This window comes from Mus musculus, chromosome 7, assembly GCF_000001635.26.
Source record: "Mus musculus strain C57BL/6J chromosome 7, GRCm38.p6 C57BL/6J".
Taxonomy (NCBI): Eukaryota; Metazoa; Chordata; class Mammalia; order Rodentia; family Muridae; genus Mus; species Mus musculus.
The window spans coordinates 82,425,558-82,441,037 of record NC_000073.6 but is presented as its reverse complement, the minus strand read 5'-3'; the positions used below and the strand labels follow the sequence as shown (position 1 = coordinate 82,441,037).

The window sequence follows — 15,480 nt, the reverse complement described above, 5'->3', positions numbered from 1 at the left end:
TGCTCAGGTCAGGGTGTCTCTTCACAGCAATAGAAACCCTTACTAAGACAACAGGGCACCACATTTTAAAGTCCCAGGAAGCACCAAGCTGGGAGGCTGGCAGGAGAGCCATGCTGGGCTGGAAGACACATTCTCCTGGGACCCACAGCTGCCTGCCAGGCATGTGTCACTTTTCTTTTTATGTGAATGACAAAGGAAAACAAACAAGAGAGTGAATGGGCGATTTCAAAATCACTCTGTTAATTTTAGGAAGATGGTAACTACTAGACGAGGGAGGAACATCTGAACACTTTGTGTCAGGCCAATTTATAAACCTAAGAATTTTAATGCACTTGGAATTTATTTCCTATATGGATAATATCCTAATATTTTTCCATTGGCTATTTATTTCATTTAAAAAACATTTTTACTACATTTTTATTTTACTCAATCATTTTTTCCCAGTTTCAAGGAGAAAAAAAGTAAAGGGAAATGGTTTGTTAGAAAAATAGAATTGATAGAAATACTGAGAAATAAAAACTCTGGAAGCACACATGGGACAGCAGTTTCTTTAAAAGTGATTTAAATTTTTTAAAATACTTTTCACGTGAATTTTAATAATTATTTAATTTTACCTACTTAGAATGTAAAAAAAAAATGATTTTCAAGCAGAAATTTAAACTAAAAGAAAAGAGTTGTCTTATGGCTTTGCTTCAAGTCTGCTCTGTAGGCTCCATAGCCAAAGTCCACACCCATTTGTCAGCCAGGGTGTCCAGAAGTCATCTGTGTGAGCATTGAACCCAAAACTCTAGACCTAAAAACCAAGAGCATCCCTCCCAATAATGCCACTTCAAGGGCTTCAAAGTGACAACAAAAGACAAGACATTTCATCCCATGAATTCTCAAAATATAAATCATGATATTGGACATCCTCTTTCTTCCACAAATCCTGTGGTGAACTTACTGTGGGCCTGGGTATAGATATAAAGCTACAAGGGCATTGCTGCTCAGTTTGTTTTATAAATCAGCCCTCTGGCTGCCATTTTTAACACTCTACTTCACATTCTCCAGCCTAACACACACTCAGCCCACAGGCCGGCCTCTATTGATGTGGCCTGCTTCGGTTACAATTTAGTCAGAAAATGAATGACTACTTTATGAAGCAAGCATAAAATGAAATGCAAGTTATTTTAAAGTTAAGGACATGAGAGTCCTAATTCCCCAAGCAGGAACCTGCCAGCTTATTCTGGAAATAATTCCTTTGGCCCAAAGCAATAGAGCTGCAAAAAAATATTACTTTGTGTGTTTTTAATACCACTATAATTAGCATATGAAAGAGATGATGGTTATCAGGAGTATATGAAAATGCAATCCACAGTTATGGATTCTCTACCCATTACAACATTCACAGCACCCTAGCAATGAAGATATTTAAAGTCGAAATTTATGAAAATCTAGAAAACATGTTGATGTCACATGAGAATACATTAAAAACATTAATAAAATTTCCCTGGAGTTAATAGTACTATAATTTATTGTATTCACTTGGCATTATATTGACTCAAACGCTAGTGTCATAAAGGCTGAGAAGCATACGTTTTGAAGAATAAAAATATATTAATTTTAAAATGGTAGTCAAGCTGAACCTGGGGTCCCTGTGGCTGGCACGTGGCCAGAGGATCAAGTCACAGGTTTCTGTAGAAAAAAAGAAGGTCTGGCTGGTGCTGGGTTTGTAGTGCATAATAACCAACTGAAATATTTAAATGGAACTGAGCTCAATCCTCAGAGAAACAGATAAGGGGAATGGCAGCACTCCCCTCTTCTCGGGTCCTTCATCTGAAGGAGTTCGCTGACAAGGGAAACCACTGAGATGGTCTCAAAGTCTGGGGAAAGCTTTGTGTGGAATCACCTCCTTTCTCCCCTTCCAAGAAAAGCTGACCACAAGTGCTCAAAATTCATGATGTCATATCAGTCTCTGTGGCACTTCAAGGCAAGATGTCAAGCCTTCCAAGGGAAGTCGGTTTCCTCCTTAAAATCTCAGAGTAACTCCAGGGTCACTGTGAGAGATTGGAATCCCGAGTGAAGAACGAATCAGACGTGTGAGGACCCGTGATGGAAAGCAAGGGGCTTGTGTGTGAGGACCAATGATGGGGAGCAAGGGGTTTGCATGTGAGGACCGGTGACGGGGAGCAAGGGGGCTTGCGTGTGAGTACCGGTGCTGGAGAGCAAGGGGATTGCGTTGGTGCTGGAGAACAGGGGGCTTGCGTGTGAGGACCGGTGACGGGGAGCAAGGGGCTTGCATCTGCAAGGTCCTTTTTATTTGCTATGGCTGCTTAGCTTGGAGTCTTTGTGGGACTCCTGACAGTGGAAATGGGGGTGTCTCTGACTCTTTCACCTGCTTTTGGTACCCTTTTCCTCCTACTCGGTTGCATCGCTCATTCTTGATAGGAGGATTTGTGCCTTACTGCATCCTGTTATGCTGTGTTCAGTTGGTATCCCTGGGAGGCCTGCTCTTTTCTGAAGGGAAATGGAGGATCAGTAAATCTGGAGGAGAGAGGAGGTGATGAGTGTGGGAGCAGTGGAAGGAGGGGAGGCTACGGTCAGGATGTATTATATGCAAGAAGAAATTTAAATAATAAAAACCTTAAATAAATAAAAATAAGTAAATAAATAAAAACCGACTACCCTTCTCTCATGAATCTGATCTAAATTGTTGGAAGAAGATGACATTACTGTCCCTTGTTTGAGCATGGATTAGGCAGATGTGTCACAGGCCTAGAGCCAAGATGGAGGGACAAAAATATTCCGTCATCCATTTATCTATTGTCGACACCAGACAGCAAGTTGTTATCTCAGCTGACCTTACATACAATACACATATGTAATACACAATCCTGTGTAGATGTATGTATGCACATATCATATATACACATATGTATACAAAGTTTAGGATATTTTGTAAGCTCATATACCTGTTTAAGTCAGATGAATTCAGGGAGACCACAAATCTGGAGGTTTATAAGTTTCACAGAACATTTCAGAAAAACACAATGGATGGCTTCCACACACCCCCAGGGGCAGGAGAGGGCTTGGGGCAGTAGAAGGAGTGGAAACTGCAGTTGGGATGTATTGTATGAGAAAAGAATAATTTAAAAAAATGAGTTGGAATTAAAGGTGGACCACCACAGCCACCCAGCACTACAGGAGTTCTGGTGATCTGAACTTCTGACCTCCAACTTGCTCTGCAAGCACTTTGACCACTAAGCCATTTCAGAGAACCTGGGCATTATTTTGGAGTTTGTATGTTCATAAATGTAGTTCAACCCATTGTCATGACACGATAGTAATTTAACCTGTAACTATTAATAAATGCCAACATTTTCTTTAGAGCTCCAGCTTTTATAACTCTGCTAAAGGATTTCCACTACCTAGAAAACATAATGGTATTCATGCACATTATTTCAAATTTTACACTTCATAGATGGACTGTTTTCCACTTGAAATTTATCTTTCATGTGGACTGATAGATACACCCAAATGCTTTTTCATTGAATACTGTCCTCTCAATTAAAAGTTTTACTACAATTTATGGATTATTTTTATATGAATCAACTAGTTTTCCTTAATATTCATGATCTCAGGTGATTCTGAATTTTGAAGAGCATCTGTAGCCTTCAGTGAGAAATCCTATCACCACAGACTAGCCTTCAGTGTCTGTGAGAGACATCAGCATGGACTGTGGGCGTTTTCTACCAGATACAGCAGATTGCCCTCTAGGGTGGCATGTCATCTCCCCATTACTGTTTGAGGGGTATGTCAGGGGGTGGTTCTTATCTTCAGACATCCAGGTAAATAATTCAGCATTTTAAAACTTTACAAAATTTCCCAATCTAGAGAACATGAGATGGTTCATCTCGAGCCACTTATTTAACTGTTTATTGATCCTTTGTGAATCTTGTGCCCCAATCATACTCATCTCCCCATCCCTTTATACCTGCCCTCTACCCTTGCACCCTGCCCCCAAAAGAAAAAGGAAAAGCTCTCGTTGTAGAAGCTACTCAGTGTCAGTCTGCCCCACAGTGCACACTTCTTACTTTACTTACAAATGTTCATTGCAATGAGACACTGGTCTGGTTTGAGGACTCTGGCTTCTGCTATGCCAGATCCTAGCCGGGGCTCCTCTAGGATATCATGTTATTGCCCTGTTTCATGAAGATCCTGAAACTTTGGGTCTTGAGGAATGGCACCTTCACAACCTCTAGCAGTTCATAGATGGGGTAGATGTTGGGGTGGACCAACTCAAACCCTTGGATCTGGGCCTGGGTGGTAGCTGAGCTTGTCAGCCCACTAGCTCTCCCACTCTCATGCCCTCATGGCTGGCTTACTAGCAGGGCCAGCAGGACTAGCAGGAACAGCACAGACAGCATGGACAGCAGGGACAGCAGGGCTCTCCTGACTGCTACAGTTGGTGAGGGGCAAGGAGCACATCTCTCCCTCTCACAGTACAGCAGACAAGTGTCAAGGCCAGCTCCCCTGCAAACCTATTCCCTCTGCCCCCAACTCTACTGTGTTTCGTGGGTTAGGTACAAGGCCTGATTTCCCTAGTGCTGCAGATGGCAAGGGGCAGGGCCAGCTCTAGCAAGATGCTTAGGCCAGGGGTGAGGCCAGCTCTGCACAGCCTTCAGTCATCAACAGGCAGAAAATTAGCTGAGTCCTGTGACTGGATGATCGGCCTCTCTCTTCTGGTTTATCATAGTAAATTCAGCATATGTCAAGCTACCATACACCTATCTATTTTTTGATTGTTGATTGATGTGAGAAGACCCAGCCAACTTGACCAGTGCCATTCATGGACAGTTGGTCCTGAGAGATGTAAGAAAGATAACTGAATGTGAGTCTGGAAACGAGCCAGTGAGCAGTGTTCCCACATTCTTTCTGCCTCTACTTATGTTTGAGTTCCTGCCCTCATTTTCCTCACTGTTGTACCCTGAGCTGGCAATGTAAGATAAAACCCAGCAACAGAGAAGAACAACACTATTTTCCAGAGGGCCAGAGTCTGATTCCCAGCTTCCACATCAGGTATCATACAAGTGTAACTCCAGCTCCAGGAGATCTGACACCATCTTCTGGCCTTCATGGGCACCCCACACGTAGCATACAGTTATGCTGATGCATATACATAAGTTTTTAAAAGTGGGGGAAATTTGCTAGGCAGTGATGGCATATACCTTTAATTCCAGCACTCAGGAGGCAGAGTCAAGCAGATCTCTCAGTTTGGGGCCAGCCTGGTCTACAGAGCTACTTCTAGGACAGCCAGGGATATGCAGAGAAACTCTTATCTCAAAACAAAAACAAACAGCTTAGTGCCTGTTCACTTCTTAATTTTGCAAATTAAGGAGACATTGTCATTTTCATGATATTGAGACTGCCTGTTTATTGCAAAACATTTTTATATTTTCTTAATAGTTCAAATATTGCCTTTTGGAATGTTGCTTTCTAGCTTCTTCCACAGAGTAAGAGCCCGGTTTTTTTATGCATTAGTCTTGCAGAGAATTCTCCAGTGAACCCCACAATTAGTCCCCTTATTTGTGTATAGGTGCTCTGGGATCTATTTTCTATCTGAGCTGTGAGTCATGAGAGTTACATCTTCACCTCTAGTCCTCAGACGGTGAGTATTCTTGTCTTACTACTTCGACTACACTGAATATAAACAGTGTCATCAGAGAGTCTTACCTCACACCCATTCTGAAAGACCACACGGCTTCATTTAGGGATGAGGCGTGAGGTGTGTGTACTGAGGTGTGAATGTCTACTTCTCCTAGGATTTGGGGGCCTTCAAGCACCAAATAAGTGCATGGCTTTCCTCCTTACATCTTGGCTGTTGTGCCTGCCTGCTGCTCTTAATGCTGCCTCCTGGGTTCTGTACTAACATTGCAAAGTTGAGCTACAAGTACTCTATTGATAGGAATCTCTCTCCAGATCCCTTAACACTGCCAGTTGGCATGTACTCACTGTGCATGGTACCGGATTCCAAAAGGACATTTTTATACAAGTACATAATGTACTTTGAACATGTCCATCCCTATACTCCAGACTCTCCTTTCCCCATCCATCACAGCCCCGCGTGTGTCCTTCATTTCCCTAGACGGTTTCGTTCACGCCATGTATGCATACGTGATTCATGTATCAGTGTAAAATCTAGAATACACACATGAGAGGAAACACATGATATTTGCCTTTTGAACCCAACTTAATTCCATTAATATGATAAACTCCAATTGTAGTTATATTCCTGAAATATGACATAATTTTGTTCTTTAGGACTGAATAAAATTCTATCACTCAAATGTATGTCATTCATATGTTTGTGTGTGTGTCACATTATCCATGCCTCTCTTGACAAATAGGTTTTATAGCTTAACCATGGTTAAATAACAAGGCCACGTTTGTACTAACTTTCCATCACAAGATTCCACAGTCTGCAGGCTGTATGCATTCTGCCTCCTTACTTTACACAGTGTAAGTGGACAAATATATGTCCACCTGAAACTTGTAGGAGAACAGCAGTAGCCATGTTCTACAGTGGAAAATTTTTCCCGGTCATAATTGAAACCAATATATTTAACTCCTTAGGCTGGTATAGAAAACCTGCTTGGGAGGGGTATGAACCATAAAGTTTCTTCCTTTAGGATTCTCCTGGCATGGGATTACTTATTGTGGAATTCATTTCTGTAAGCTGGGTTCCCACTTCCACCACCAGGATAGACAAAGGATCAGCCACACACTTAGTTATGGTCTTCAGTTTTCCCTCTGAATCCCCTTGATTTCTTATTGGTTCAGATTTAACTTTAAAAGGATGCATGTCTAATTTACCTGGAATTTCTGAGGGAGTGGTCAAATAAAACTTAGAATAAAATTTCTGTGAATCACATGCTTTTCTTAGAAATATTTCAGGGATTTTGTCTACTGCTCATTCAGTTTCTCTTTTTTTATTTCTTTTTTTAAAATTAGGTATTTATTTCATTTACATTTCCAATGCTATCCCCAAAGTCCCCCACATACTCCCCCACCCACCCACTCCCACTTCTTGGCCCTGGCATTCCCCTGTACTGAGGCAGATAAAGTTTGCACGACCAATGGGCCTCTCTTTCCACTGATGGCCGACTAAGCCATCTTCTGATACATATGCAGCTAGAGACACGAGCTCTGGGGAGTACTGGGTAGTTCATATTGTTGTTCCACCTATAGGGTTGCAGATCCCTTTAGCTCCTTGGTTACTTTCTCTGGCTCCTCCATTGGGAGCCCTGTGATCCATCCAATAGCTGACTGTGAGCATCCACTTCTGTGTTTGCTAGGCCCCGGCATAGTGTCACAAGAGATAGCTATATCTGGGTCCTTTCAGCAAAATCTTGCTAGTGTATGTTTCTCTTAAGGGTGATATCTTAAGAAAGTCTAGCACAGGGACTCACCTAGGGACACACAGAGGGATACCCAGGATGTTGCCATTTGTACAGCTAAAGTATGGGACACTTCTGTCATCACAGGGATCCTGCAAGCTTCCCTTGGTAGTTGTGCCCCCTCCCTCCCCTCTATTCCACCACTTGGAAATGACTAATCTGCTCTTCATTTCTAAACATTGCATCTGTGGAATGATGCAACTGGCGGTCGTTGGAGTATAGCTTTTTACAATGCCATGTGAATTCCCAGAGAGTCACCAAGTTTGTCTGTCTATTGTTGGTTTATTTCTTCTTACTTCTGTGTAGTATTCCATGGTTTACATGTGCCATAGTCTGCATTCACACAACAAAGGGCACTAGGTTTATCCCACACTTGATTATGGTGAATAAAGCTTCTATAATCAGTTATGTACAGTTTGTTGGTCAAGGTTTTTTCATTCTTGGGATAAATAGTTAAGATAATGAGTACTATGTTTCTATACACATACACATACACATACACATACATACATACATATACATATACGTATACGTATACGTATACATATACATATACACATACACATACACATATACACATACACATACATACATACATATACACATACACATACACATACACATACACATACATACATATACATATATATATACATACATACATACATACATATTTTATTTACTCATGTATATGGGAGGAGGAATGCTTGCAGGAGTCAGAAAGGTTGTTGGATCCCCTGAAGTCAGGCAATTATAAACCCTTTGCTATGTGCGCTGGGGACTTGGGTGCTCCGAAAAAGAAGCAGATACTCTTGGCCACTGGGCCGTCCCTCACCCCACCCTCATTTTCACTTCTGCTGTCTGTGTTCTGCCATCCTCTGTATGTTCAGAGAGATTTTATGCTTAGCTTTGGGTGACTATATGATATTCTGGTTTAGATTTCAGTGACTGTCCATTTACCATTAGTAAGAAAAATACTATAGATTTTTATATGTTTATTCTGCATCCTGGGCCCTGATAAAGTCACTTTTTAGTTGTATAAGTTATAGGTGGAACAACATTATGAACTAACCAGTACCCCGGAGCTCTTGACTCTAGCTGCATATATATCAAAAGATGGCCTAGTCGGCCATCACTGGAAAGAGAGGCCCATTGGACTTGCAAACTTTATATGCCCCAGTACAGGGGAACACCAGGGCCAAAAAGGGGGAGTGGGTGGGCAGGGGAGTGGGGGTGGGTGGATATGGGGGACTTTTGGTATAACATTGAAAATGTAAATGAGCTAAATACCTAATAAAAAATGGAAAAATAAATAAATAAATTCCTTGATATTTTCTATGTAGACAGCAATGTCCTCTTCAAGCAAAGGTGCCTGTTTTCTTTCCTTGCTATAGTGGCTGCAGGGAAGTCCAGCATTCTGCTGCCTGATGGTGAGAAGATCAGCCTCACTTAGCTCATTCCCCATGTTAGGTGGAAGGAGCCAGCTTCACTACGTCTACAATAGCTATTCTGCTTTGCTTTATTAAATTGAGGAAGTCCCTTTTTAGCCCTATTTTTCTAAGAGTTATCCCTGCCACCTCCCATAGGGAAACTCCATTGAAACACACACATATGCTTTAGTGTGTGTGTGTGTGTGTGTGTGTGTGTGTGTGTGTGTGTGTGTGTGTGTGTTGGGAAGCTTCTCAATGGTAGATTTCCATGCGGCCTTTTCAGAGGCCTTTTCCTGTTAGTTATCTCCCTTCAAAGAACACAGCCTTTGGCTGCAGTAAGGAAGAGAGGCAAGAGTCTAACTATTCCAGGGTGTGACATCCCTGTTCTTTGTTCTAAATGTTTATTTTGGCAGCTATTAGGCATATATAACTATGAGCTTACTTCTGGAATTTCACACAGGCACGTGAGTGTCAGTGTGGCTTGCAGGAGCATGGTTACCTTCCCTTACTAGCAGCTGCAACCCTGGAGAAAGTCTTTCCTCCTCCAGAAACCACTGCTAGACCACAGATCCTCAGAAATAAGTTTTCTTTTTTTTTCATTAGATATTTTCTTCACTTACATTTCAAATGCTATCCCCAAAGCCCCCCATACCCTCTCCCTGCCCTGCTCCCCAACCCACCCACTCCTGCTTCCTGGCCCTGGCATTCCCTTGTACTGGGGCATATGATTTTTGCAAGACGAAGGGCCTCTCCTCCCATTGATGGCTGACTAGGCCATCTTCTGCTACATATGTAACTAGAGACACAGCTCTGGGGAATACTGGTTAGTTTATATTGTTGTTCTTCCTATAGGGTTGCAGACCCCTTTAGCTGCTTGGGTACTTTCTTTAGCTCCTTCATTAGGGGTCCTGTGTTTCATCCAATAGATGACTGTGAGCATCTACTTCTGTATTTGCTAGGCACTGGAACAGCCTCACAAGAGAGAATTAAATCATGGTCCTGCCAGCAAAATCTTTCTAGCATATGCAATAGTGTCTGGGTTTGGTGGTTGTATATGGGATGGATCGCCGAGTGGGGCAGTCTCGGATGGTCCTTCCTTTCGTCTCAGCTCCGAACTTTGTCTCTGGGAAATAAGTTTTCTATGGATGTAGCCCATGATAGGCTGGCCCACACTCTAGTAGACAAGTCATAGATGGCTCATTCTATGCACATATCCACCCCCATCGCACTCCCAAAGTTCAGTAGCATTAAGTAGACTTTGTGGGCTCAAAGAGACTTCATTAAGTTGTGAGGTAAAAGTAGTAACCAATGGGAGAAGATGAAGGGGGAAGTGTAAGTGCATTTGATTAAAACATACTGTATTCATGATGAAATTTTCAGACAATGAAAAATGATTGTGGGTGCTTGAGAGATGACTCAGTAATTAAGAGTACTTGCTGCTCTTTCAGAGGACCAGAGTTCAAATCCCAGCACCCAGCTCACTGCCACCCATAGCTCTAGCTTTAGGGGATCTGGCACCCTTGTCTGTCTTCTGAGGGCATCTGTACACACACACAGACACACACACACACACACTCATTGCACAAATTAATAACAAATTAAATTTTTAATAAATAATCACAATAAAGATTATGTCTTTATCTCCAGAGTTAGTACCTGGACTGTGAGATAACTGAACACAAATTTCTTGGGGGAAATTCCGTGTATACCGTCATATACCAGGGTAAAACTTATCATTCAAGTTTGAAAATAAAGACAGCTTTAGGTACCTGGGAATCTCTTGAAGGAAAAAGTATTCCATAAAAATGAGAGAGATGGCTGTGGCACTGAGCTAGCATAGGAGTTGGCCCAGAAGAGGAGACTCTAAGCAGCCCTACCTGGCATGGCCCAAATATTTGCTACTGAGAAATTCGGATGACAGGGAGTTACCACCTTCAGTTTGAAGCTCACTGGTCACCCCAGTGAACTCTAGTGTTAGCTCTGATCCAGTGCTCACACAGATGGTCCTGCTAAACTAAACATGTCACAGAACAAAACCAAAAGCTTTGAGCCAGAGAAAGGGAGTGGCGGGGAGGACAGGATCTTGATAGGGTTAGAGAGTTTAGAGCCACAGGAGAGTTCTCCGGGACACCCCCTGTCCCATGCATCGTGTCCCGTACATCATGTCAAATACTGTCGGTTAATGTGTAAGTCAAAGCTAAGGAACTGAACGGCTGAGAGACCAGCAGCCTGTTAGAGACAACGTTGAGCATTTGTTCACCTGTACTTACATGAGGGTCAAGGTATCCTGAATAGCACAAATCAAGGGAACAAAAGGCAGAAGAGCCCAAGGAACTGAGTCAGAGCTGGGCTGTGGCTCAGGAAAGTTTTCCAGAGTGCCCCTGGGAGCTAGTGTTAAACACCTCCAAGCTAGTGAACAGGATCCTCTGCTCACAACAGTAGGAACCCTTTCCTTTCCTGCCCAACACTTCCCTCCTGAGCAGGAGCAGGGAAGACGGAAGCTCTCCTTATCTACACACAACCCACTTCGGGTAAAGGAGCCACAAACCACCAGCATCCTGACATGCATCATAAGGCCAGATACGGTCCAAGCAAGATCAAAGTAATTTTAAATAAATTGAGAGCTGTAAATATTTTGGTTCTATGATGAGGAGATAAAAAATTATCATCCGTGGGTCTTAGTGTATTCTTCCAAATTCTTTTTAACAACCATAAGTGTAGGGAATATTGTTTAAAGAAGACAATAGAGCAAATGTCACTTTTTGCCATTATAGCTATTGTTCATTTCAAGTTATTCATATTCTTGAGCTTTGGGGATTACACATAGACATCCAAAGGCATGACCTCCCCTCTCAATTTTCATGCTGATTGCTTTCCCCCCAGCCCCAGTGACTGAGCAGCACTGCAGAGGAACTTACCCTTTACCTAAGAAGTCATGGCCATTCCCTTCTCCACAGGTATGTGGAGTGTGTGTGTGTGTGTGTGTGTGTGTGTTATGCTTTTGAATAGCCGAGTACACTCATCTGAGTGTGTGTATGTGGAGGCTAGATATCAATGTCCAGCCTCTTCCTCATAGCTCTCCATCTTATTTTTCAAGGAAGGATCTCTCATTGAATATAGGAGGCTCACCATTTTGATTGGACCAGCTCTCCAGCAAGCCCTCGTGACCCACTTGTCTGTGTCCATCCTATAGTGGGTTATGGATGTGCACCGCCACACCTGGCTTTTATATGGATCCTAAGGATCTGAGATCAGGTCCTTAAGCCTGTGCATCAAGCATTTCACCCACTGTGCCAGCTCCCCAGTTTTTGCATTACCTTCTCAATCCATGCTAGGTTCACCAAAAATGCAAGAAGGAATTATAGTCACAGCCTCTCAAGGACTGCCACCAAGATAACATAACCCTCCCCTAAATCCTGAGACTATCAAGCCAGCAACTGAACTTAACATGCCTTCACTTTCTTAGGACCAAAGTGCCTGTTTTTTTTTTTTTTAACCCTGTGACCATCATGTAGATAGGATAGATGCATCTACAGATAGAGATGGACATACCTGGAAGAAGCACCATTCCCATTGAAACATGTTAACGTGAGATAGCTCATGTTGTGGTAGACCATAAGACACCAGATGGAAAACATCAGGACACACCTTCTCCCCTTCTCACTCACAGTCACTGACACACTCCACACAGCAGCCAAGTCACCACTTACCTTCCAGTCAGACATCTCCGCAAAGAATAGGAGGCTCCTCCGCCACAGGTCCGGGAGCAGTCACTCCAGTCTCCCCAGGCGTCCCAGTTGCCATCCTTGTCTTCTTCTGAATGAGCATTTCTTGAAGTCTGGATGGGGGGGGGGGATGCAGACGGTTATAGAAGGTCAAGTGTCACCTAATTCTATACGCAGGAAATATCCACACTAGTCCAGTTCCATGAATGGGATAGCAGTGCTGACTGCCAAAGACTCCCAGGACACTGAAGGGAAGAGACTGTTCAGTGAGTGTAAAGTTCCTGCCATGCACAGTGAAAAAGTTCGTGGCATGTGACACAGGACATTGGGCTTATAGTTAGCAGTACTGTATCACACGCTTAAGCTGGTAAGGGAGTTAGATATCATCTTCCATGTTTCCATTTACAAAGAGGGAAAGTAGAACTGGAGGGAAGACTCAGCAGTTAGCGTAGTAGTCGCTCTTCCAGAAGACCAGGCTCGATTCCCAGCACCCATGAGACAGTTATCCATAACTCCACAACTGTATGTAACTCCAGTCCCAGGGAGTTCAATTTAGAACACACATGGTGCACAGACATACAAGCTAGCAAACCACCCACAGAATAAAAATACACATAAAAATAAATAACATAAAATAAAAATAAATTGAAAAATAAAATGTCAAAAAATAGAAGTGAAAGAATGAGAAAAATATAGAATTGACATAACGGTAAGTAATCATATGTATTGACCATATGTATTATTATAATAATCAATCATATATATTAATTTCCTCATGATGCCTTATTACTGCATATTAACTGCACAAAATGTGTTGTATTATGACATTTTGTAGATGCATATGAAGCACTTTCATCATATCTACTAAAAATAATTTTTAAATATTTTAAATTTTGAGATAGTATCTCACAGCATAGCTCAAGTGAGCACTGAATTTACTGTGCACCCAAACCTGGCTTCTACCTCATGACCCTCTTGCCTTAGTCTCCTAAATACTAGTATTTTAATACTCTTTTAAAAATAGATAAATCCTTGGTCTGGAGAAACTGCTCAGCAGCAAGGAGCACTTGTTGCTCTCGAAAAGAACCCAAGTTTGATTTCCAGCAAACACGTGGTGATTCATAACTGTTCATAACTTCATTTCCAGGGAACCCAATGCCCTCTTCTGACCTCAGCAGCCACCAAGCACACAAACGGTCTATAAACGTACATGAGAGTAAAACGCCCACACATAAAACAAAATGAATACATGTAATAAAAATGGTTTTTAATCTATAAATTCTTAAAATATGTCAAAATGGAATCCAGATCCATTAGAAATTTATATTAAGGTACTGGAACCATAAAGTACCAGAAAAAGCACATGCTATACAGACATTGACAGTCATATGGTTAACCTAGGAAAGGCTGTCATAGTTATTAACAGGGTTGGTGGGGAACTCCCTCATAGGAGTGGAGGAAGGCAGGGGATAGGGGTTTGTGGAAGGGAAACCAGGAAGGGGGATAACATTTGAAATGTAAATAAATAAAATAACCAATGGAAAGAAAGAAAGAAAGAAAGAAAGAAAGAAAGAAAGAAAGAAAGAAAGAAAGAAAGGAAGGAAGGAAGGAAGGAAGGAAGGAAGGAAGGAAGGAAGGAAGAGGGAGGGAGGGAGGGAGGGAGGGAGGGAGGGAGGGAGGGAGGGAGGGAGAGGCTGGTATAGTTTAATTTCTTTAAAATAAAAATACAAAGCATTTTCTCTCTGTCTTCATATAGACAGCTTAATGAACACACCCAGGAAACACAGCCTCTGAGCTATAAGAACACACATCCAGTTGGTTCTAAGCAGAGGAGGTGGGACTCGTCCTCGCTGTCCCTGGAAGGAGTCACAGGAAGGATGAGGATACTTTATTTTTCTTTATCACTTGTAAATACATCGACAGCAACCAATGCACAAGCTTTAAAATCAGCCTTAAGCCAGGTGGGTTATCATGGGTGATATTTCTCTTACTTTCTGAACTTGGGTAGATTCTGAAATTTCTTTTTTTTAAAGTGTTTTAGGCTAAAATATCATCATTGGATGGCAATACCCTACCTGGCTACAAGTCTGCATCCTGTTTAACACAGGTAAGTCTGCACACGAACAGAGGGAGACATGCTCAGATAAATAAAATGCTACGGTGGGTCAGGTGACTTTGAATGGCTTTAGCAACATTTTGTGTGGTGTCTCCATGCTTTGTAGCATTTTTTAACAGGGCTTATTTTTATGTTATGTTTAATCCTGTGTATTCATGTGTGTGGAGTGGAGTGGTATGTGACTGAGTGTAAGCTACTTTGGAGGCCAGGAGTGGTCCTCAGATCCCCTGGAGCAGTGTTATAGGTGTCTGTGGTCCTCCGGAGTGGATGCTGAGAAGTGAACTCCAGTCCTCCGGACAAAACAGTGAAGGGCTCTTAAGTGTTGACCCATCTCTCCAGACCCCTGCACCATATTTTACAAGTTAAAACACACAATGTCTCAGTTAAATCTAGCAAGCACACAAACAAAAAATAATCTATATCTTCTTGGACTATAGAAATGTTCAAGTCGACAGAATTAAATGGGTAAGTTGTAAGTTAGAGAATGTAAAGATAGACGAGAACCATGAAGCAATAATGAATGACAGCATGTGCCTGCATTAGCTATTGCCCAGGTTCCCCTAAGCCTTTGGGCAAATTACACCAGCGCCCCCTCCACCAGAAAGTTAAATTGGGAGGGGGATTGGTAGGGAAGACCTTCAAAGCTGAAATGGAAAAAATCGTGACGGGAAGCAAAAATGAAGGTTTTCCAATAATGTCGAGTCAAGTTCCACCAGTGGTCGGTCCGACAGCTTCTATTTATAGCACAGCGAACAGCCTTATAGAGCTTCAGC

At 42.2% G+C, this 15,480-nt stretch overlaps 1 protein-coding gene across 4 annotated transcripts in view; it reads right to left on the bottom strand.

Moving 5' to 3' along the window:
* Adamtsl3 (ADAMTS-like 3) overlaps positions 1-15,480 on the bottom strand; it is a 279,052-nt gene that overhangs the window by 173,413 nt on the left and 90,159 nt on the right. For all 4 annotated transcript variants that reach the window (XR_378247.3, XM_006507893.3, XM_006507894.3 and 1 more), the window contains exon 4: positions 12,577-12,704. Coding sequence is in view for 3 of the 4 variants with exons in the window: in XM_006507893.3 (XP_006507956.1) it covers positions 12,577-12,704 (128 nt within the window). In the remaining variant the exon portion in view is untranslated. The remainder of the gene's footprint in view (positions 1-12,576; positions 12,705-15,480) is intronic.